The following is a 24,924-nucleotide window of genomic DNA, read 5'->3' as shown; positions in this document are numbered from 1 at the left end:
GGTTGACTGGTTAGAGACAGCTGTGTTGCTTGGGCCAGGGATTAGTGTGTGGCACAGGAGAGCCATGTACCTCTGAGGAGGTGAGGTGCAAACGCCCATCCAATAGGAGTGCACCGTATTGGATAGCTGCAACCTGACCTAAACAAACGCTCTCTGTGGTGAAGCATATCTGCAGGTTTCATGTGTACTCACGCTCAAGCTGTGTCTTGGCGTACAACGTGCTACCATTAATATCTTTCAAAGGTTTACAAGACCTCCTGGGATTCGAAGGAGTAGTATTAGGAACTCGCCGTAGTGGTATAACTGAGCAGCGCTCTTCCTTGAAACTTTTCATAGCCTAATGAAAAATTGTGATAACAAAAATAGTACTACCTTTGTATACTTTCAGAGTCTAGAAAGCACATCTAGGTCAAATATGTAATTTTATTTTTAGAAAAATATTTCAGACCTAGGTTGTACTGTCCTCATTTTACACATGAGTAAACTGAGGCTCTAAGAAGGTAGGTGATTTGCAAACATCCAGTTGGTGTGCAATGAGGTGGGACACAACAGCATGGTCTTTTGAGTCCAGTGCAACTCTCCACTACACAGCTTTAAAGTATGGTAATAACAGGGATTGTCATAAATGAGATCTAAACAGGAATGCTCACAGCTTACAGTAAGTTTATAATCTGTTATTTATAGTAGACCAGATGCCAGTACATTTAATCTGCCAGAAATACCCTTTTCTATCTTGTCCACTTGGCAGATTCTGGTCCCATAGGCAAGCAAGGTAGTTTCTTTCTCCTTTGTCTGCCCATTCCAGTCTCCCATCCCTGACCAGGCTAAATCGTAAGCCCTGATTTGCATGTCTCTCTCTAACCTTGTCTATGAGCTCCTTAAGATCATTCGATTTGGATCCCCAGTGTCTGGCATCTATCAGGCTCAGAGTAAATTTTCATTGCTCCACATCCCAATTTCGGGGAAATAATATAACGAAGATATTTGTAATTGTGGGTGAGTCAGTGTAACAGCACCCTCCTATGCTGAGAAGAGTATATCCATTAAGGCCCATTTGCTTTCTCTTACAGAGAGATCAGAAATCTAGCAAAACACACTTAGATCACTATTTCCAAACACTGGTATAGAGCACATAATAAAATTATCCTATGAATGAAATCAATATTCTATTTCTTAATGCTGTTAAAGATATCTCCCAAATCAATCTTACATCCCACTAGCAAACGCTCAGAGAACACTGGAGCCAGAATGGGTGTTTGGAAACCATGTAGCTCCATATCCTGATTTTATCACTGAGGAAATCAAGACCCTGAGATACTGACGGACTTGCCTAAGATTTCATGGAAGACCAAGCCAGTGAGCGCTTTCCAATATTCCTCGCAGCTTCCATGACCCAAACAAGGAAGACTGTGAATAACAAAAGCGAAGTCCAGGAACAAAGGATGGGTGTGCTGACCCGCTGACTCCCTTCAAGGAAAGTCAGTTGATAACACACAAACCTACGCAGTAAGGACTGACCGCCTCCAGTAGCAGTTCCCTTGACCAAACAATAGGCCATAGGACTCTGTAAAATGCAAGTTGTATCCCTTAGAGAAACTAAAAGAAAATGCTACACTTAAACAAAAAGGTCCGCATACACTTTCAAAGCAAGGAAATTGATGTCATAAAATTGATGACATCAGGAGGGACTTGATTGTAAACATCTGACCTTCAGAATTATAAGATAATAAATCTGTGTTGTTTTGAGCCACCGTTTGTGTTAATTTGTTACGGCAGCCACAGGAAAATAACACAATGACAGAATATAGCACTCAGCTGGGGTGTATTGAAGGATGCTGGGAGGTTAGGTAAGCTTAGGGGCTATGGGGTCCTCTTCCCTTCAAAGGGAGGCTGAATAGGGGTTGGGGTGATCGTGTAATGCATTCCTGAGTGGGAAAAGCCTGTGTCCTGAGTGGGGAAAGCCAGTGTCAGCAGTTGGTCATGGGAGAAGTAGGAGGTCGGGAAGATGGAGGAAAGCTAACAGTGAGCCTGAGCCAGAGGCCAAAAGGCAAGGTCAGTAACAGGAGGACATGGGCCTGAGTAGGGACAGGCATGAGTATCCAGGGTCTGGGGCCAGCAGACAAAAGGGCGGGGGGTGGAGGGCCGGGGAAACAGTTGGAAGAGCAAATGTGGGTGGCATCTGGATGAGGCCTTGAGGGCTGCTGGCCACAGAAGCTTCTACACACCCTGTCCTGCGCACTTCACTGCATCTTCCCTACGTCTCCATGATGGAGAACAGCTCTACTCTGCAACTAGTTGCCCAGACCAGAAACCTGGGAGTCACGTATAAAATCCCTCCTTCTCCCTCACCCCTTTCGTTTGTTGTAAGTCTGGGAACATTGGCTGAGAAATCTGAAGTGGGGTGGAGGAAGAAAGCCTTTGCTTTCTTCTGAGGCTACTCTTCATGTAAAGGCAACAACAACAACAACAAAAAAAACAGTATCCTACCCAAAGAAAATTATTTCCTATTTCTCGATTTGAAGAGGTTAGGCTAGAACAAAGTCTGCTTCATCTTCAAATGCCACAATGTGATCAATCTGGAGCGAGCATTTAGCAGACTTTTGTGGTTTTCAGCTATATAAAAGCATGAGGGGCACAGTTTCCTCTATGGAGGAGTGACGGTGACTGTGGTTGGCCAAATTCTAAGATGGCCCCCAAGAGTCCCACCTCCTGAAGTACATATGTAGAGACTATGTACTGCATCTTTCGTATAGCAGGGATTTGTGCATATGATGGAACCACTCCTATGATTAGGTTACATTATATGACAATGAGGAAGGGATTCTGGAGATATGAATGAGTCTTCAATCAGATGACTTTTAGTTGATCAAAAGGGAGGTTATCCTGGGTAGGCCTAACTTTTAAAGGATAGTCAAGGCCTTCCTGGAAAGAAAAGGAGAGATTCAAAGCAAGATACTTTCCCATTGGCCTTGAAGAAACAATCAGCCATGTTGTGAATGGCCTGTGGAGAAGGGACACTTAGGAGGAGCCTAGGGACTCAGTCCTATAACTACAAACTGGATTTTGCCCAGGACCTGCAAGAGCTTGGCCCCAGATGAAAATTCAGCTGGACTGATAGCATGTGCAGTGTGTGACAGTGAGCAGAAGACCCAGGTAAGCCATGCCCAGACACCCTGACCCAAGGAAATGGAGACAATAAATGTGTGCCCATTTAAGCTGCTAAATGCATGGTCATTTGTTATTAGCAATCAAAAACTAATATTTTAACTAATATTTTCTAACCAATATGCACCATTTGCTATGTGGAGGAATAAGAGGCATGAATGACCAGGCAAGCCATCCTAGATGGCAAGCATATCCTCTCCCACACCCTGCGTCCCACCATCCAGCTTGCTTTACTTCCTACGAGGACTGCTGGGAGAAAAGAGAGCTCATATTTCAGCATGGATCTCCAAGAGGCTTCAAGAAGTTCCAGATCATCTCTTTTCGAAATCCCAGCTCCGAGCGCAGTGCCTCCCCTAAAGACAATGCCCAGTTTCCTTACTGTTTTTGCATAAGTGGAATGTGAATAGACAGTATTTGGCACAAATTTTCCTGAAATGTGTTAAATGTGTATATATATTTATGTTAAATTACAAATGTGTTATGTACATATGTGAAAGAGATATGTACTTTAAATGCTACTAAACAAACCCCATAATTAACCCTTTTTTTTTTTTTTTTTTTTTTTTTTTTTTTTTTTGGTTTTCACAGTCTTAGTATATAGGTGCTTACCATCTGTTGCCTGGATGATAAAAAACGAAAAAGAAAACACGTCATAGGTCCTTCTGCCTCTGATGTCCTCATTGAAATACAGTATGTCCTCATTACTGTAGCCATAGCTGGCTTTTCAAAGTACACATCTGATTGTGTCTCTCCAGAGCTTAGAAATGTTTTCTAATTCCCCTATTTTTAAAGGGACTGTGTCCAAGTTCTTGAACGTGGAACACAAAGAGTTTCACGGCCTGGCCCCTGACGAGCTTGCTGGCCTCCTCACTCAACAGGCTCCATGGTGTACCCTGCTCCTTACACGCTCAGAAGTACCCAGCAACCCCCAAGCCCATGGTGCATTTTCAACCTTCTTTGCCAGTGTTGTCTACCTTGATATCCCCCACTTTCTCCACCTCCTTGACTTGGAGTGAACCTGAACATTGTTGAGACCCAGTTCCTTCCTTCTGCTTTGTACAAAGAAACCTGAATCTCGAAGAATGCATTGGGCTGCAGGTGGCAGAAAACCTAATTTAAACTGGCTCCAACAATAAGAGGTTTGTTATCTCACTTAAGAAAATCAATGCCAAGGCAGTTGCATGGTTAGTTCAATGCTCAAGTAGACCATAGAAGATGTGGGTTCTCTCCAACTTTCTGTTATCTTCAGTGTGGCTTTTGTCTCCAAGTTTGTTTAGCTGGCTTCTTCTCACAAGCCATGAATAGAATTGTTTATCACATGTTCATATCTGTATTAGTATATTAGTCAGGGTTTTCCAGAGAAACAGAACCTGTGTTTGTGTGTATGTGTGTGTATGTGTGTGTGTGTGTGGAGAGAGAGAGAGAGAGAGAGAGAGAGAGAGAGAGAGAGAGAGAGAGAGAGAGAGAGAGAGATTTACTTTAATGAACTGACTCATGTGATTGTGGAGACTGACATATCTAGATTTGCAGAGTAGGCTGGCAGGCTGGAGACCCAAGGAAGTGTTGATGTTGCAGCTCAAGGCCAAAGTCTACTGGAATCACAATTCCCTCTTCCTTGGGAGACCTCAGTCTTTTTCTCTTAAGGCCTTCAACTGATTGAATGGGCCCACCAACATTACGGAGGATAATCTGCTTTACTCAAAGTCCACTGATGTGAGTGTTAATCTCATTTAAAAACTATCTTCACAGAAACATCTAGAATAACGTTTGAGCAAATATCTGAGTACTGTGGACTTAGCCATGTTGACACATAAAATGAACCAATAGGATGTCTCAATCAATCACTGTCAAGAAAGAGGCGGAATCTCCATGATTGGTGTAGATATTAGCCAAAAGTAACCTTCTAGGGCTGGGGAGGGGCTCCTTCCCTGAACACATGGCCGTGGGGAGGATAAACAGTCAAACAAAACTGGGGCTCTGTCTGCCAGGCAGACTATGGTTATGGGTGGGGTTGACTGAAACTATGGATTTGAGTGGGGAGACAACAAAGTCTATTAAATACCAGGCAGGCAGAATCCCAGTACTTTATGGTCTCCTTTACATGTTCTATAAACTCCGTTAGAGCCCTTGTTATGCTGAATCATGGGTTTATGGCTTATTTTCCTTTAGATTGGGTTCGCCCTTGAGTAATAACCATGTATTGGTGACCTCTTTATCAACAGCCCCATACACAGTGTTCAGCCTCAGGTGGCTACTCTATAAATGCTACTGAATTGACCAAAGTGGGCTATTCTGGTGCTACAGAAACCATAGATTTCTATCCACCACAAGCTTTGTTAACATCACACATAGACAGTTGTTATACCCACTGACAATTATTTCTAGATATTCTTATAAAGAACTTATGGGACAATAAAACTTGTCCAAGTAGTGTAGTCACACCAAGTTCTCTTCTCTTTCACACATCCATAACATGAAAAAAAAAAATCCCAGTGGCAAAGTAAAGCACACTCTCAGCCTTATACTCAATAATTATAAGGAGAAATAAAGGGTCCACTGTTTGCCCTATGCACCGGCTCAGATAAAGTAGGTCACTTGGAGTCTGTCAGATGCTCGAGCCTCAGGTCCAATTACTTAATTCAAAAGTTCTCATGACTCCTAGCTTTTGAAAAAGAGTTGGAGTTCCTAAAAGTTTAGCAAGTGAAATAAAGAATCAGATATGCCCCATTCTTTACCCAGAAGCCGAAGGTCTTCGGGACTGTTAAATCCAGAGGATGATAAAGTCACCTCTCAGGTGGCCACAGTGTAGAGACCCATTGAGCTTACAAATTCAAGGAACATTACTAAGCACCCTCCATGTTCTAGGCGTTATGAGAGACCCTCACTTGCTTTAATACATTTTCTCAATTTTAGCTGTCTTTGCTCAAGCAGAGAAGTATCAAATACCTAGTTATGGTGTTACGAATAAAAGAATAACAGTTAAACCAAGGACAATTGACAGGTACAGACTCACACCATGCACCAGATGTGACCATCAGCACTCTTCCTGCATTATGTAATTTAATCCTCACAAAACCTCGTGAGGCTGATTTGTTCCTCTTCTCCATTTTAACAGATGAAGACCCTGGGGGGCTGAGAGTGGGGAGGCAACTGGCTGACACCAGTCCCACCAGTAGCAATATCCATAGAACCCAGAATCCACTCCAGGCCTGCCTGATTCCAGACTCCATGTTCGGAACGCCGCACCTCCGGCTTCCCATATAGCAGGTTTTATTCGTGTTATCTCACTTAAAACTGGAAATGAGGGAAAGTTCAACTCTTTTAAATCAACACATAAAGGAAAAGGAAAACGTCTTTCCTGTGCTTATTAGAAGCAACAATAAACTCAAAACAGAGCCTTGAACACATGTAAAGAATGTGTCAGCTGAGGGGAAAACATCAAAAGAGAAAAATGGGGCAGAAAAGCAAAATTCTGCAGTGCCTATCCAGTATTATCCATGAGCATTTTAATCACTACAGAGGAAATTACTAGTTTAGCAAGACTTATTATAACCTGGAGGAATGCCCTTTGTTGCTCTAATTCCATAATCACGAAACACAAGAATACAATTAAAAATGTAATTTCTGGGATAGCTTGAGTATGAGAAGCAGATTCCTCAGGAAAAAAAAGTATACAAGCATTCTATCCATTAGAAAAGGACATTTTCAATTGTAAATATGAAATGTCATCTATCTATATATGCCATATGAACATAGCTTGTGTCAATTAAATTGTTATAAGATTATTAGAAACCTGATAATTTCTGGGTGAATTAATCAAGCCCAGTTTCTATCCCACTGAGCCAAGGAACAAATGTACCAGAGTAAACTTACCAAGTTAATAAAATGAATTTATGAGGCTATTTGGCAGTAAGCTGGCTTTTTTTCTGGATCACCCACTCTTCCTCATCATGCCCACTTTCCTCCTCTAGGAGAGTTCCAAGAGTATGGATTATTGTCCCACAAAGCAAATGAGAAAAGTGAAGCTCAGAGGGGTTTAGTAACTTGCTTAGTTCTGCACAGTAACGAACTGGAGAACAGGAGAAGACATCACAGCCAAGAATGAACCAGGTGACCTGGGGGCACTGCTCTTTCGACTTTCCACCCATTACAAAGATCCCAGCCGACACTTGTGGGCCTCTGTTCTCAGTACCTGAGTGAGGACCCCACATTGGCTCCTGTTGAGAGCTTTATTTCGTACCCTCTCACATCTAAGCAGATAAAATACTTTGAAATATCTCATCTGCCTTCCCTTCCACTCTTCTGTTTAACATTCTTGCTCATTCCCTTGCTTCTCTCCCCACTAAAGTCTTGATGCAGCAGAAGGATGAGGTTCACAATTAGGAGAAGAATGGTGGGAAAAGGTAAGAACCTTCTACCTTTCTTTTAAACCAAAGTCACAGCATGTTTCTGGCTCCATCTTATCTTCAGTTTTTCGCCCCCATGCTGACAGTATCCCCTCTGCCTGTTATTTTTAGCTGGTGCTTGGCCCAATCTGCTAAATCCTGACTAAGGATGCTACTGAAGTACCATCAGTGACAGCCTGCATCCCAGCAAGCCTCATTGCCATGGTCAGCCTTTCCAGATTTCCTGTTTCATGAATGTTAAGAAATGGCACTTTTTCACTTAACCAAATTCCAGTAGACAAGGCTTCAACCCTCAATCCTCCATCACCCACCCCTTGACCAAGTTGCCTGTAGGACATTGGGATGTAGTCTCAGATGGAAATAAGTGGTCTTGGTTAAATTGCCACTCACTTAAACTTTCTCTTGCTGGAGTATTCATCCAACACATAAGCAACACCATGCCACCTTTTGCAAGCCAGCCCATGCCACGTAGCAAATGCAAAATTCTGGAAATAATACCATATGTCATTCAAATTCTTTTCTTAAAAATAAGAATAAAATTATTTTACCTGGAACAAAGCTTCCCTGGACCACCTCCTTGTATGCCCACCAGCCTTCATGGATTTTTGGTGAATTCTGTTGAGCTAAAGGAAAATAAGAAAGAAAGAGTAAGGTAATAACAGAGAAGTACTGTGTCTTGGCTGCCTGAGCAAGAAGCATGACTACACATAACTCTTTTTACCCAAAAGTCATACTACAAAATGGAACAGCAACCCCACTGCTCCTTTTTTTCAAATAGATTATTAACCTATAAATATCTTGTCATAGAGTTTTATGAAAATCACTCAGGGTAATTCTAGTGAAGAGAAATAGATAGTAACTGTATTTAGCCTATTGTATTTAAGCTTATTTGAATTCCCCTGTTACTTGTCTCTACCACTGATTCACCTCTTTTCTCACCCATCCCTTACCCACACACATACACACATACCATCCACTGGAATTGAGGAGAGGAGGCTGATCCTATCCACAAGCCAGGCAAGAACCATACATGTGCACAGAACCCTTAGAAATGGAGAGGTAGGGTGTTTGCTAAAAAGGCTAAGCTAGAAGAGGGAAGGGTGTAACCAGCCAGCTTTCCTCAGGTCCCAGGAAAATGTAAACAATAACATAAATAATCACGGTGAGGGCTTAACATCTTAGGGAAAAAGAATAGAAATACCAAGAAACTGGAACATATCATAGGGATCTGTGAGCTCATACTGACATGACCTCAGAATAATCTTTGACATTTATGACAGTTGATGGGTGAATTAGGGTAATTCTATTCCATGTGGGTGTACATCCCAAAGTATAGGTGACATATAAACTTGCATTGATCCTCTTACTAATTAAACTGCATTCATATTTCAGCCCTCAGTCTCATTGGAGGAAAATAAGGCAATGTCTACTATACTTGTAATTTGGCCAGTCTACAGCAAATTTTTAATTTCCTTTCTTTAAATCTTGTTCCCTTTTCAGTGTCCTTTTTCAGACTCAACATTCTGGGTTAGAGAGAATGGTACAAGACAATGGGTTTGAAAGCAAAACTTTGTGTAGAGTGGGGATTTGCTAAATTCCTTTGGCTTCCATGTGAGCTGTGATCGCTTAGCTCCACAATACAGAAGATACCTTTTCTGCCTATGATGTTAAGACACCTGAGGCTCGCAGTTGTGTGATGAAAGAGGGTTTGTGACATAGGACAAGTGAAAGACAAGCCTGCTTTTTCTGGAGTTGACAGTGGGGCTAGGAGACATGAGAAACAAATAGAAGAGGGACAAAGAACCTATTTAAGGCTCTGGGAAAATATCACATTTCAAGGTGCATCAAAGTACAGTGGATTTCCCAGTACTTTGAATTCCCATGTGTCATGGAGAGAGTCCGTATGTCCCCACAGTCCTTGAGGAAGATACTGAAGGCAGCTGAATTGAAAGCCATTGTATCTGTTCCGGGGCAGCAGGCAAAGGGAATAGTGTCCTGAGAGCAGAGGCTGCAGAGGTTCTGTCCAACCAGGGAGCCAAGTGGAAGAGTCAACAGTAACTCTAAGTATTTGTAGCACCAGGGAAAGACAAGGAGATCAGAAGTCAGCCAGGAGACCTTTAGGCCTGACCAAATTGAGAAACCAGATCAAGAGTTGTATGCTTGGGGGCCAGCCCGGTGGCTCAGGTGGTTAGAGCTCCATGCTCCTAACTCCGAAGGGTGCTGGTTCAATTCCCACATGGGCCAGTGGGCTCTTAACCACAAGAGTGCCAGTCCCGCAAGGGATGGTGAGCTGCGCCCCCTGCAACTAGCAACGGCAACTGGACCTGGAGCTGAGCTGCGCCCTCCACAACTAAGATTGAAAGGACAACTTGACTTGGAAAAAAGTCCTGGAAGTACGCACTGTTCCCCAATAAAGTCCTGTACCCCTTCCCCAATAAAATCTTTAAAAAAAAAAAAAGAAAGAAAAAAAAGCAATGATCTTTAAAAAAAATAAAAAGAGTTGTATGCTTGCAAAGTTCATGAAGGAGGTGAACAAAGGACATTTCTTTAGAGTTCAGAACGATTCTGATTCTCCCTCAGGCCTTGACATTGCATGATCCAGCCTCAAGTTCCTTCCCAACTCATCAGAGGACACTCAGAGGAGCAAGAGGGGGAATCCCTAATTCACTCAGACACAGTGGCCCTGTTTTGAAACAAACACTTTGCAATGTTCATCTTGATGATAATTAAATTCACGGACAGTATATCCTACTAAAAACAAACAAACAAACAAACAAAGACCACCACAACTCTGGTATTACAGCTTAGCTCTGTTGGACATGGAGGATATCCCATGCCTGGAAAAGATCTGCATTTCTGAAAGCTCAAAAGCATGAAACTATGGGACACCACCTAACAGCTCTGTATTAGAGATGAGCCAGGATTGATTTTCCTTATCAAAGACAGGAACTTCTGAGTTTTGATAAAACTGGAAGTCAACAGAGACGACAGGCATTTATTTATAGCACTGGGGAAAGACAAGGGAATTTGAAGTCAGCCAGGAGACCATTAGGCCTGACCAATCAGGATTTCATCCAATCAGGTTTGCTGCCTGTCATTGAACAATTTAAACCATAAATACAGCCTTCACTTTTTATTCTCAGAGCCAGCTGTGTGGGAAGCCACGCTCTCTTGTATATATTTTATCATTCTAAGTAAGGATCTGCACAGCACTCAAAAATTGCTGTGTTACATTAAATTTTTTTACCAAGTCATTTTACAAAAAGTTTTGTTTACCGGATTTACGCACATTTATTTCAAAGGGTCAACATAGTGCTTTAGCTATCATATAAAGAATAAATAAAAAAAATGCAATGGATAATAATATATATTTTAATGTGTAAAAATGCTTGATCATGCTTCACTAGAGCAGAGATTGGCAAAGTATTGGCTGCCAACCAAAGATGGTCCAATGACTGTTTCGGTCCTGCCCAAGAGCTAACACTGATTTTACATTTTTAAATAGTTTTTAAAAAATTAAAGAAGGATACTGTGACATGAAAATTACATTAAAGGCAAATTTTAGTATCTATAAGTCAAATTTTATTGGAACAGGGCCACACTTATTTATTTACACATTGTCTATGGCACTTTCTCACTACAACAGCAGAGCTGAATAGATGTGACTGAGACCACTGGGCCTACAAAGCCTAAAATGTTTCCTACATCGTTCTTTACTGAAAAAGTTTATTGACTGCTCATTTACACACTTAATTAAAAAAAATATCAATAATCCATGTCATGCTTTAACTGTAAAAAAAGTCAAAGGCAGAGAATGCAATTTATAATAAGATATTATATATTTCAACTTATAAATATTTGGGTATGAATGATATACTAGATGTTAAAATGAAGAGGTTGGATACTTGACTGAAACAGGTACAAATAATAAAGTTGTACTGTACTGCAGATTGCAGAATCCAAAAATGGCATTGCTCACAGTGCTGTGATTTTCCAAAATAGTGAACAACTCTTGGCAAAGTTTGGAACAAAATGAAGAACCACCTTCCCTTTATTTACACAGTATCTGCATTGCTGAAGAACAGGGCATATTGGGGCCGGCCCGGTGGCTCAGGCTGTTAGAGCTCCATGCTCCTGACTCTGAAGGCTGCCAGTGACTCGGGAGGTGTTGGAGGCATATGGAAGGAGGGGGGGGGGGGGGGGCTGGGAAAGACTGAGGTTTGTGGCTTTGGAGAGGGCTGGAGGACAGTCACCATTTTCCCTGTGTGGGATCTTCCTCTCTTGCAGCCAGCAAGCGGACGCCATCTTTCTTGTGTTGAGCCCGCCCCCATATGGCTAAATCTGAATCTGATTGGTCTAATGAGCTCCACTGCTCCAAACTGCTGACTCACTGGGAACCCGCCCTACCCAACTCCCCCAGAGATGGAGACATTTTCCCGTGAGCAGCCAGCCCTTCCCACATAGCATTCTTTCTTGGAAAACTACTGGAGAGACCACAGGCCCCAGGTGGGTGGCATCTGGCCTCAGGTGTGCTCAGAGACTTTTGTTTAGTAGCTCCAGGCTCAGCACTGGCACCAAACCAGAGTCTACATTAACCTGTTAACCACAACTCTTCCCACTCTAGTGATTCCCTGAGACCCTGCTTCACCCAACTTGGATACTGTACGAAGCTTTATCAATGGTTGAACCTTAGAGAAGCCGGTAGGTGGCCGCAGGCCTCCAGGTGTCCTGGCTTTTTGCAGAGCTATCCCAGGCCTGGTACTGGTGGTAGCTGTCCTCAGTTTGCAGTGTGTTCTCTCCCATGAACCTCCAAATTTAGCACAAGCAGCAAACAACTTGTGGGGACAGAGTCACAGAGAGCAGTTTCCAGGATGTTGGCCTCACGTGGAAAGGTGCTGGCTTAGTTATTAGATGGCCATCAGCTATAATCAGATGGCCATCCACTGTGGCTGGGTGGCCATTAGGGGTTACAGGTTAGCCATTAGCTACTAATATAACTGCTGTGGCTACATTAGGAGTTTGGTTCATTGGCAGAGAAGCAGATGGTGGATTGTGCATTGTGTGGAGCTTGCTTCCTGTATCTCCAACCCAGCCACCAGCAAGAACATAGGAATATAAACCCCCTATCTATGGCTCCGTTGTTCTTTTTGGCCTCACCATATCCTGTGTTGGTGTATGGGGAGCGGGACCAGAGACCCTGCACGACGCAACTGCAGATAGCTTTATAGCTGCTACCAGGTAGTCTCCAACCAGTCACAGGCAGTGGGTGACCTGGGCCTGCCCCAGAGCCATCCCAAAAGGCCTCAGCACCAACATACTTGGAGGTGGGCTTCAGACCATAACAGAGCATTACCCAATTAGCCCCACAAGCAGCATACACAAAAGGTGGTCTCAACAGGCACCAGAGCCATCTGGGGTGAATCCTATTCAGTGGGGTAAGCGCCCTGTACAGCAGCCTATAAGCTGTGGATGTGGCCAAACCCCATAGCCAATGAACCTGAGGGCTAATGCCACCTACAGACATGCCAATAGCAATCAAGGCTCAGCTATAATAGGAGGGCACAGAAAACTGACACAAGGGACACTCCTGGAGCACCCGGCACAGGTGACCAGGGAGACTATACCAGGGCCCCACAGGGCACCTAATATATAAGGCCACCTGGCCAAGACTAGGAGACAAAGCAGATCTACCTTATACATAAAATCAAACACATAAAGGCAGCCAAAATGAGGAAACAAAGAAATGTGTCCCAAATGAAAGAACAGGAGAAAACTCCAGAAAAATAACCAAACTAAATGGAAGCAAGCAATCTACCAGAGACAGAGTTCAAAACAATGGTTATAAAGATGCTCAAGGAACTTAGTGAAAACTTCAACAGAGATACCAAGCATAAAAAAAGGACCAGTCAGAAATGAAGAATACAATAACTGAAATGAAGAATGCACGAGAAGAAATCACCAGCAGATTAGATGAAGCAGAAGATTGAATCAGCAATTTGGAGGACAAGGTAGATAAAATACTCAGAACAGCAAAAAGAAAAAAAGAATCCAAAAAAATGAGGATAATTTAAGAGACCTCTGGGACAACATAAAGTGTAATAATATTCAGATCACAGGGGTACCAGAAGGAGACGAGAGAAAGCAAGGAACTGAAAACCTATTAAGAGATAATGACTGAAACTTCTCTAACCTGACAAGTCCAGGAAATGCAGAGTCCCAAACAAGATGAACCCAAACAGGCCCACACCAAGACACAGTGTAATTAAAATGGCAAACGTTAAAGACAAAAAGAGAATCCTAAAAGCAGCAAGAGAAAGGCAACTAAGGGAGCCCCCATAAGATTGTCAGCCGATTTCTCAAACGAAACTTTGCAGGCCAGAAGGGATTGGAACAAAGTAGTCAACATGATGAAAAGCAAGAACCTACAACCAATGGTACTCTACCCAGCAAAGCTATCATTTAAAATCGAAGGACAGATAAAGAGCTTCCCAGACAAGAAAAAGCTAAAGGAGTTCATCACCACCAAACTGTATTATAAGAAATGTTAGAGAGACTTCTTTAAGATGAAAAAATAAAATAAAAATTATGAATAATAAAATGGCAATAGCTACATATCTACCAACAATTACTTTCAATGTAAATGGATTAAATGCTCTAATCAAAAGACATCGGAGGGCTGAATGGATAAGAAAAGAAAACCCTTACATATGTTGCCCACAAGAGACTCACTTCAGATTGAAAGACACACACAGACAGACAGAAAAGGAATGGAAAAAGTTATTTCATGAAAATGGAAATAAACAAACAAAAAGCTGGGGTAGCAATACTTATATAAGACAAAATAGACTTTAAAACAAAGGCTATCACAAGAGACAAGGAAGGACCCAGTAATCCCATGTCTGTGTATTTATCCGAAGAAATCCAAAACACTACTTTGAGGGGATGTGTGCATCCATATGTTCATTGCAGCATTGTTTACAGTAGCCAAGATGTGGAAAAAACTTGGGTGTCCATCTATACAGGAAAGGATAAAGAGGAGCTGGCACATATATACAATGGAATATTGCTCGGCCATGAAAGGGAATGGGATCTTGCCATCTGCGGCAGCGTGGATGGACCTGGCGGGTATTGTGCTGAGTGGAGTATCAGAGAAAGACAGATGCCATGGGATTTTGCTTATATATGGAATCTAAAGAACAACATAAACAAAATAAAAGAAACAAACTCATAGATACAGAAAACATTTTTATGGTTGCTAGATGGGAGGGGAGTTGGGGGTGTGGCTGCAAAGGGGGAAGGGATTAAGAAGTACAAATTGATTGGAAGGTATGGCATAAGGAATATATAGTCGATACTATTGTAATAACTATGTATGGTGTCAGATGGGTACTAGATTTGTTGGGGTGATAGATGGGAGGGGGTTGGAGACAGGGTGAAAAAGGTGAAGGGATTAAAAGGTACAAATTGGTAGTTACAAAAGAGTCATGGGGATGTAGTGTAAAGCATAGGGAATATAGTCAATGATATGGTAATAACTATGTATAGAGCCAGGTGGGTACTACACTAGTCAGGGAGATCACTTCTTACATTATATAAATGTCTAAACACTATGCTGTATACACCAAATTAATATCAAATAATATTGAATGTCAATTGTAATTAAAAAATTTAAAAAGGGGGGGGGAAGTGAAGGGGAATAAGAGGTCCAAATTTCAGGCATAAAACAAGTCATGGAAATATAAGCATAGGACATATAGTCAATAATATTGTGATAGCATAGTATGGTATCAAATGAGTTATCATGGTGATCTGTTCTTTAGGTATCTAAATGTTGAATAACTATGGTTTACCCCTGAAACTAATATTGTATGTTATCTATATTTTAATGAAAATCTTAAAAAAAGAAGAAAAATTAGAAAGCCATATGATTTCACTCATGTGGGATATAAAACTCAAAGCAACAAACCAAAAAGCCAATCAAACAAACAAAAACTCGTAGACACAACAGTTCATTGGTTACCAGAGGGTAAGGGGGGCAGGGGCAAGGCAAAGAAAAGGGGGTCTAATATATGGTGATGGAAGGAGATTGGACTTTGGGTGGTGAGCTCACAATGCAATATGTAGATGATATATTATATAATTGTACTCTTGAAACCTATATAATTTTATTAACCAATGCCACCCCAATAAATTTAAAAATAAATAAAATACATAAAAAAAGTGTTACAAGTAACAAAAGTATCACTGAAAACCTCGGTTTCATTCAGAACGTTGCAAAACACTTTGCTCTCTCTTCATCTCCAGTCATTTCTTCTTCAACTACCATTCAGAAGTGGACTTATGTAAGATTTTAGCAGGTGGCAAGACAATCAGACCAACTGAATCAAGTCTGTTATAATGACAGAACTGCAGAATTTCTGTTAATGTCCTTTGACATCACTGTGAAAGACCCAAATGCACCCTGCAGAAATCAGTCCGCAGGTGTGGGGGGCCCATTTGATGTCTATCAGTTACAAAATAGGCTCACTGCAGGAGAGAATTGAAGAAAATGAAGGTGTTTTATGTAATGTTTTCAAATGCCCTTGTGTGTCCAGTCTGGCCTCATACTGTTTGGCAATTTGAAAGACAGGACACACATTTAAAAGGTACTTCATTTCAGGTTCTGCTACCTTCCGAGGAGTGGCTTGAGACAGAGCGCCAAAAGAAGTACTGGATTTCCATTTTAACTCCTCCCTGCCAGATCCTAAATAGTCATCTTGTTTGTATCTGATTTCCAGTGGGTAGAGAGCTCACTGATTGGGAATTCCTCGGAGCATACCAGAGACCAGAAAGCACCTTTAGCTTCTGCTGCGTTTTCTGCTTCTCTTTGCCCATGGATCAAGATTTCTTTACTTAACAGGCAACCAGCCCCTAGGAAAAACCCAGGTGTCTAATCAAAAAAAAAAAATGTTGACAATAACAGTTGCCATCACTGCCAGATGAAGAGATATACATAGCAAGGGCATCTCTCTTGATAGTAAAGGAGACCTATTTCCATTTTATTCTCTTTTTTCTCACTGTGGCAGTTTGAGAACATTTGAGTTTCAAAAGAAAACTCAGAATCTCAGGATTTTGAAAGAGACACAGAGTTCACTGTTCCAATCTCGTCCTATACGGTTGAGGAAACTGAGGCACAGAAAAAGAATGTCACTTTAAAAAGTAGAGAGTCTTAGAACAGGAATTAGCAAACGTTTTCTGTCAATGGCAGATAGTTAGTAGTACAGGCTTTGAAGGCTATACTGTCTTTGTCCCAGCTACTCATCTCTGCCATTATAGGACAAAGGTCACCATATGCAATACATGAATGGATGGGCGTGGCTTTGTGCCAATAAAGTTTTATTTATAAACACAGACACAGGACTGGATTTGGCCTGTGGGGTACAGTTTGCTGATTCCTGTCTTAGAGCTAAAAACTGTTTAGCCATCTAGGTCTGCTTCCTACTCAATTTTAGAAGTGAACTACTTTAAAGAGAAAATCAGAAAGAATTGGAAAATGTATGTTTCCAGTGACATGTAAATAGTATCTGAGCCATATGTACTTTAGAAGAGTATGTGTAATATGAAATCTTTTCCAGACTTCCTGAAATTGGTCACTGAAGTCTACATAAAATCCATTTCCTCCCTTCACCCCGTTTCCTTTGGGCGAAACCACCAAAGTTGGAGGGGCCTCATATAAATGCCACCCACAACTCTACACTGGGTTTTTCAAACCAGTCATAAGGGACCTCACTGATTGTTGGAAGCCCTTTTATTCCTTCCACAAGTCCATAAAGCACCTTTCTGGATGACTCTTGGGAATCTTACTTGTTCCCATAGATAAAGTCATTATATCTTCACATGCTAATTCTTTCCCATCATTTTGAGATAAACTTTTACAAAGCTCCTCTATTTGTATATATATTTCAATCCCTATCATTAGCTGCAAGACAGAGTTAAGTAACTTAACTAACTTTGGTACAAAGATAACACAACTGTGAAACATCTCCATGTGGAAATTATAGTGATCTCTTGACCTGATAGAAAACAAAACTCAAGAGCAATGACTGAGAAAATAGTACAAGAGCGAACAGAGGAGCCAGTAGGGGAAGGCATCCAGTAGGGGAAGGCAGATTGCTTAATAAACCCCCACCACCAGTCAAAATGCACCAAACTGTAAGCATGCACATTGCAAAAATGAGCTTCCAAGCCCTGGGTCAGTAGAGTAACATCTGTGCTGCGTGGTTTATGAGAAGAAAAGATGAAATCGAATAGATAGGAGAGGCAATTAGAGCACATGACCTGTTGTGGTTACTTTATTTCAATATGGTGGTAGGAGCCCTGAACAGTTGTTCCTCTCAGAAACTGCTTTTCTCTGCCTGAGGAGGTAACTCAAGGAAGGAGACACTGAGCCTACTGAATCAGGAGAACATCAGATGTTGGAAGGCCAAACAGTCCTGCTTATGTGAGATGCAGGATGAAAAGTACGATATACCCTATCCTTAGGACTTCACTATTTTCCCGTTAATGGCCAATTCTTCCCCCTGCATGGGAAGTAGGTACACTGAGCAAAGCATGGTTCACTGGAGGAAATGTAAATGACCTCCTTAGTGCACCGTACGGCACCCATTGGATCTGCCAAGGATAATGCTCTTCTCCAAGTGCTTGATTCTGTACAACACCGGGTAGGTCTCTCTCTCTTTTGTGAACCCTTGATATTATGTGTCCTACATTTTAGAACATAGATAGTGCCTCATACTTATCTGTTTTCATGTCATTCGTTTACACTACACTTTAACTTTCTTGAGGTCAGAGAATGGGTGGTCTTTTGAAATTCCATTATTTATGCAAAGCTTGGTACCTAAGAGGTGCCCAATAAAAGGTGGATAAATGCATGAAAAATGCTGCAGTGAAGTTGTACATTTTGCAAAATTCCGTGTTTCCCTGAAAATAAGACCTAGCCGGACCATGAACTCTAATGCGTCTTGTGGAGCAAAAATTAATATAAGACCCGGTCTTATTTTAATATAAGACCAGGTATAATATAACATAATATAATGTAATGTAACGTAACGTAACGTAACGTAACGTAACGTAACGTAACGTAACATAACATAACATAACCTAATATAATATAATACCAGGCATAGTATAATATAATATAATATAATATAATATAATATAATATAATATAATATAATATAATATAATACCAGGTTTTATATAAGACCAGGTCTTATATTAATTTTTGCTCCAAAAGACACATTAGAGCTGATGGTCCAAGGTAGGTCTTACTTTTGGAGAAATACGGTTGCAGTTTAGCTCCAGTAGCCCTTGGGAGATTTTAGACGATATCCAAAGACTTATTGGTGTGATGCCTATATTTGTGGTCAGTGGGAGTGTGGACAAAAGTGTTTTCAAGTTGGTTGACAGGTCCACACTCACTTGACAGATAGAAGAGCACCAGGAGCTGACACCCTGCCTGCAGAAATCAAAGCCATACCAAACGCCTTTATTTAGCTGAAAGTATTTCATTTAAAAGCATGGGGGGTGGTGGTGAGGGGAAGAAATGCCATTCCTGAGAGTATTTATATCTCTGCCACTCTTTACTGTTTCTTAAGTTGTGAGACAGGGATGAAAACCATTTCTATCTCTCCACCCTACATGACCCCAACTTACCATAAAAACTAGACAGAACACTCAGATCATCAAAAGTTGCACTGGCTAACTGGGTGACAAAGTGTGCCCAAGTACTGAACATGGATATAAGCTAGAGTCACCTTACACATCAGGCCAGACCCAAAGCACATGACATCAAAATTATATTTGTGTTGGGAGTTAAAGAAAAAATAATTGGTGATGGAGCAGCCTTTATTACTGACACCTAAAAAGCTTAGAATTTAAGATCATGGTTCAGAGGCTCAAGGCAGCTGGCGTTGAAAACCCGCAGGAGGAAAGTCCCTAACACGGCTGATTCTTAGCCTGGTATTCTAGAATCTCTGCAGTTTGGTTTTTCCTATTCTTCCTGATCTCATTTCTCATAATCCTGACAAAACTTCTATTGTCCCCTGCTGTCCCCAAGTATACCATATTGGTTACTCTCTCCGCGCCTCGCTCTACCTTTTTTTTTTTCTAGAATTCCCTCTTTGTCTACTTCTTCTTGACAACTGTTACTTATCCTCAAAGGCTCACCAATTCTTGCTCCTTTCAAGAGACTTCTCTTGATCATTCCAGTTTCACTGTAATTCCTTACCTCTGAATTTCAGAACTTTACTGTCTATTCCTCACTTATCACTTTCATTAATTGAACATTTATTGAGTACCTATGATTGTCAGGCCATATACTATGCATCTAGAGTACTAATTCCCATTCTCCAAGAACTGATGTTCTATTGGAGGAGACAGAAAAAGCAGATGACTGAATTAAACTATAAGGAAGATATTTGATAGAAATAAGTACTCTGCAGTATAATTTAAGACGTGAGGTAATAGAGTGGCTTGAAGGACACACTAGATTGTGTGACAGCGATGGCCTTTGAGGTTATGGTACTTGATCTGAGGTTTAAATGACAAAAATAGATTGGACTCACAAAGGTCAACAATGATAGTACTTCAGATGGATTCAAAAACCTTACGAAGGCAGGAAGAAGTTTGGGTTTTTCAAGAAAAATACAAGTGGTCATAGTAGATACATGGGGAGAGAGGTCCCAGATGAAGCTTGATGATTTACCTAGTAGTCCAGGAGAAAGTTGATGGTGTCTTCAACTAGGACAGTGTTGGGGAAAACAGAAGTGGAATGCACACTATGTATTTTAGAGGAAGAGTGACTAGGACATGGTGATAGATTGGAAGAAGGAAGTTAAAGACCCTAAATCAAGGATAACTGCCATCTTTTTTGGCCTGAGTGACTATATTGACAGTTATTGAGATAACAAGGGAGACTGGGAGAGGAGTAGCTTTGGGACCTGAAATGAAGTCAAGAGTTCTGTGTGAGATAGCTCATGAGCATTTCTGGGGAGATGTCAAGTAGGCATCTCCCCAGAAATAGAATGAAGTCTGAGGCAAGGTCAAGATAAGATACATGTTTATGACTCTTTGGCATAAAAATGATGTTTAAACCCATGAGTTTACAAGAGGTTACCAAGAAGAATGTGAAAATACATAGAGAGAAACTAAAAGGGACATGGAATTTGGTTGTTGGATGTTAACTTTACTCAGATTTCTTGGGTGTTTAACCTAATGTCCTCGTTCTGTTCTAAGATCTCATCCAGAATCCCACTTTACATTTAGTGCTCATGTCTCCTTAGTCTTCTCGTGACTGCAACAATTTCTTCATATACTTTTAATTTGTATTTTCCTATAGCCCTGCCTGACTAACTAAATTAAAACTATCGCAAGGGTAGATGAGGTGCCTTGTCTACAATAATGCAACACAGGTAATAGGTGGACTAGGCATAGTGTTTAACAAATGCTTGTTTACTAAATCTAGGAAGGGGAAGAAGACATGCAAAGCTCCATTTAGAAAGGCTATTCCCGAGTTTAACAGGAACACCCACCTCCAGACTCCTCTCCACTTTTTCCCTGAAATAAGTTTAATAGTAAATAGTTCTTAGATATTAAGAACCATGTAACTTAAATAATAACGATAGTTATTAACACAAAATAAAAGGGATAAAAAATAATCTCTAATCTTTGTCATTGTAAGAGTATAGCTATAATTTTGTTTTGTGCTGTTTTCATCAAACATTTCTTCCTGAGTTGTATTCTCCATTCTTATTTTTTAATGTGCACATAATGGCCCTTTTAGTAAACATGCCATAATTTCCCAATTATTCCCTTCCTATTGGCCATTTGGTTATTTGAATACTGCAATTAACTTTTTCAAGCCCAGAACTTCTTCTCCCCCTTTAAAAAAAAATCTTTCCATAGTACAGCATGGCAAAATCAGTGTCGCAGTACAAAGCATAAGTATATATGTTAAATTACTTTGCAAACAAAAATTATAGCAATTTACATTGTTATTGAAATGTAAGTAATTATTTTTTAAAGGAAAAATATTAGGGTAACCTCAAGACAAAAGAATAATGATAGAATGCTAATCCATTTAAAAATAATTTTAACTTTTGACAGACAGGCAACTAAACAGGAAGCACTGTAACTGTCCAGTAAATGTTTCTCTTATGTCACAAATTCATGAAATGAACATTTCATCAAAGTCAGGAGATATTTTGTATTTCCCTTTTTTTTACTATTATTTATCATCTTGGAATCAGGTATAGATGTATTATATTATCTATGAATATTATAAATCACATTGGTAGTAACTATTAAAACTATTCATGTTTTAAAACAACTGGAAGAAACTTTAGACCCCAAGATTCAAGTCCATGCCCAGGTTCACTCAGCCTCCCATAAATCATAGTGATAAGGAGAATGTGTATGTGTTGTATTCAGAATACTAAAAGGGTATTGATATAATAAATCAATTTTTAAACTACAGTTGATAAACTATTGATAATTTCTAAAATCAATGAGCTACTCAATTGTGGCATTAACATCATTTCACATAAAACTTTCCATCACAATTAGTAGCTTTGAATGGGACTAAAATGTTGTATCTCTCTTAAGCTTGCAATCAGCAAGGCTAGGTCAAATGAAAAGAAAGGAAACAAGCAGAATCACTGGTATCTTTGGAGTCAGTGTGAAATAATGGAAAATACACATCAACCTGGAGTTGAATCCCAAATTTACTACTGAATTTTGTGTCACTTTGGGCAAATTATTTCATCTTTTAAATGCTCAGTTAAACACACACACGCGCACACACAAACTCAGTGTCCTTATCTGAAAATTGGCAATACTTACCTTGAAGGACTATCAAAAGGACTTAAATATGCTCATGTATATGAGATAATACTTTGTGCTCAATAAATGGCATTCACTACTTTTATTATTTGATGTTAGTGGTGGTAATATTGGGGGGTGGAGGGTGAAAGCAGAGGCAGAAAGGGAATCTGGCAAAAGGAAAAAAAGAGAATTGTTTGGTAAAAGAAACCAGAAGCTATGGCACAATTTGACTTGAATCTGGTTGAAATTAAAAAAAAAGAAAAAAAGAAAAAAGAAATCATTGCCTGAAGAAGCATCGATCTGCATACTCCCTCCCATAAATTCTGAGCCAACTCATGGAAGGCAAAAGGTAGCTGGACCTGATTAAGAGAAGAGCTCAGGAGCTCCCAAGGACACTCAAGATATTTTCAAGTCAAAGTACAGTCACTGAGGAACCTGTGGAAACAGAATAGGAGACTTGAAGCAAGAAAACAGTGGATTGGTGGAAGGATGGATTGAAGTCAGTTACTGTTTAAAAAAAAGAGAGAGAAAGAAACAGAAAGGAAAACAATGGATTCAGGCAACTCACACAGGGAAACTATGCTATTTGTTAGGACAAAGCCTAAACAGAGCCCAAGGCCCAAAGGGGCTGCAGGGAAAGCAGACAAAACAACAATAACAACAACAACAACAACAACAACAACAACAGCAACAACACTCCACTGGGATCAATTAGCTATGGTGAGAAATAAGGTCAGATGCTAACATTAGGGAAAGGCCAGGTGGTTTCATCTATTTATTTATTTTTTTCATATGCCATCAGCTCAACAACATCTTTTTGTCCTTCTTTGAGATTCTCATCAACTCAATATTTGCAGATCATGCACGACATGACAGGTGTTGTCACACACTTCACAAGGGTGGAGCTAGTGAATTATGAGCTTCTCTGGGCTGTCCAGGCAAGCCAAACTAGATAGAGTTCCATTATTTGAATAACAAAGATGAAAGTGAAGTTTGGAACTTGAATTATCTGGGGAGTTATAGCTGGAAAGACCTGAACATTCTACGTATCTCAGCTATTCTTTCAATGAGGATGACTCAAAAATGTATATGCCTCACCTGGATTTTTCATTCAGGTTCCATCCAATCTTTGCAGAGCCCATTCAATAGGATATTGCTATTTCCAGCACCTGGCAATCACAGTAACTGTCTTTTGCCCCTGTGGCAAAGATAGTGTTAACAATCTCCCAATATCCATTTTCCTCTTCTTCCTTAACAAAAGAATTCCTGGCTTTTAGTAAGGCACGTGACTTCTCAGAATAACTACTACATCTCTCTTACCTTCCCTAGAGCCAGGTGTGGACATGTGACTAGGTTCTTACCATTTTATGTACTATTTATTTCATTTCAAGGCAATTCAACATGACTCAGTTCGGTCCAATCCAAAAAAAATATTTAGCATGTGCTTGCTGCATTCAAATACCTACTCTGGGTTTCTATTTTGGAGAAGCTCACAGTTCAATGCGAAAGAAAGAGATGTCTTTAATGTATTTGAAGCAAATGTTTATACAGTGTATTAGTTAAGATAATGCTAGTGATGATAATCTGTTTACCTGCTGTTGAATATAAACTCTAGAATCTCAATGACGTAGTACAAGTTTATTTCTCACACATGCAAAACCCCAAACTGGTTTCCTGATTGACGCACAGCTCTCCAATAAAGGACCTGGGTTCCTTCTGTCTTGTGGCTCTGCAATCTACAACATACGGATTTAAAGCACCACGCTGTGTACACTAAGCCAGATGGGAAAACAGTATGGAGACTCTCTTGTAAGTTGTTTTCATGGCGTACGCCTAGAAATAACACTCATTCTGCCCACATTTCATTGACTAGAACTTAGTCTCCTGAATATACCTAAATGTAGCAGAGGCCAGGGAAATGTCCAGCTGTGGACTACACAAAGGTGTTGGAATGGACAGAACAAAGATAAGTCTTGTAGAATCCTTCATGTCCCACAGTGATACTGATTTTAGAAAATCAGAAAGTTTCCCATTTCCCTAGGGAGAACCAAGAAGAGGAGGAAGTGTAGTTTTGAAGACTACATAGCCAGGGTGACTATAACTTCTGATTTGCCTAGGATTTCCTAGTTACCCTTATTGTCCCAATATAATTATAAATAGGACCCTCTTTTGCTCTCAAAGGTGTTCCAGTTTAGATAATAAATTTCATGGTTGTCTCTACACATAGTAGCAGACTTGGCCACATATAGCATTGGCCATTTGGAAGAATCTACCTATAGGGCATTTAAATTCATGTAGATCAGACACATACTGACAACTATTTCATTGTGTATGTGTGTTGTCTAACCTAAATAAAAAATCAGCACCCTCCTATATCTTCTTCTCTTTCTTCTGCTATCCTCATGACCATTTGCCAGCTGACAAATCAATAAAACCGATTTATTTGACCGCCGGGAAGATCTGATTACTAGCAACATGATACTTTTCCTTT

At 40.5% G+C, this 24,924-nt stretch overlaps 1 protein-coding gene across 1 annotated transcript in view; it reads right to left on the bottom strand.

Annotated features, from left to right (window-relative positions):
• CA10 (carbonic anhydrase 10) overlaps positions 1-24,924 on the bottom strand; it is a 444,734-nt gene that overhangs the window by 360,681 nt on the left and 59,129 nt on the right. Inside the window, exon 2 of the mRNA XM_081028824.1 lies at positions 8,120-8,194. Coding sequence (XP_080884950.1) covers positions 8,120-8,194 — 75 coding nt within the window. The remainder of the gene's footprint in view (positions 1-8,119; positions 8,195-24,924) is intronic.

Source organism: Rhinolophus hipposideros (genome assembly GCF_964194185.1).
Source record: "Rhinolophus hipposideros genome assembly, chromosome: 20".
NCBI classification, from domain to species: domain Eukaryota; kingdom Metazoa; phylum Chordata; class Mammalia; order Chiroptera; family Rhinolophidae; genus Rhinolophus; species Rhinolophus hipposideros.
The sequence above is the reverse complement of the archived record's forward strand: the minus strand, read 5'-3'. Positions and strand labels throughout refer to the sequence as shown.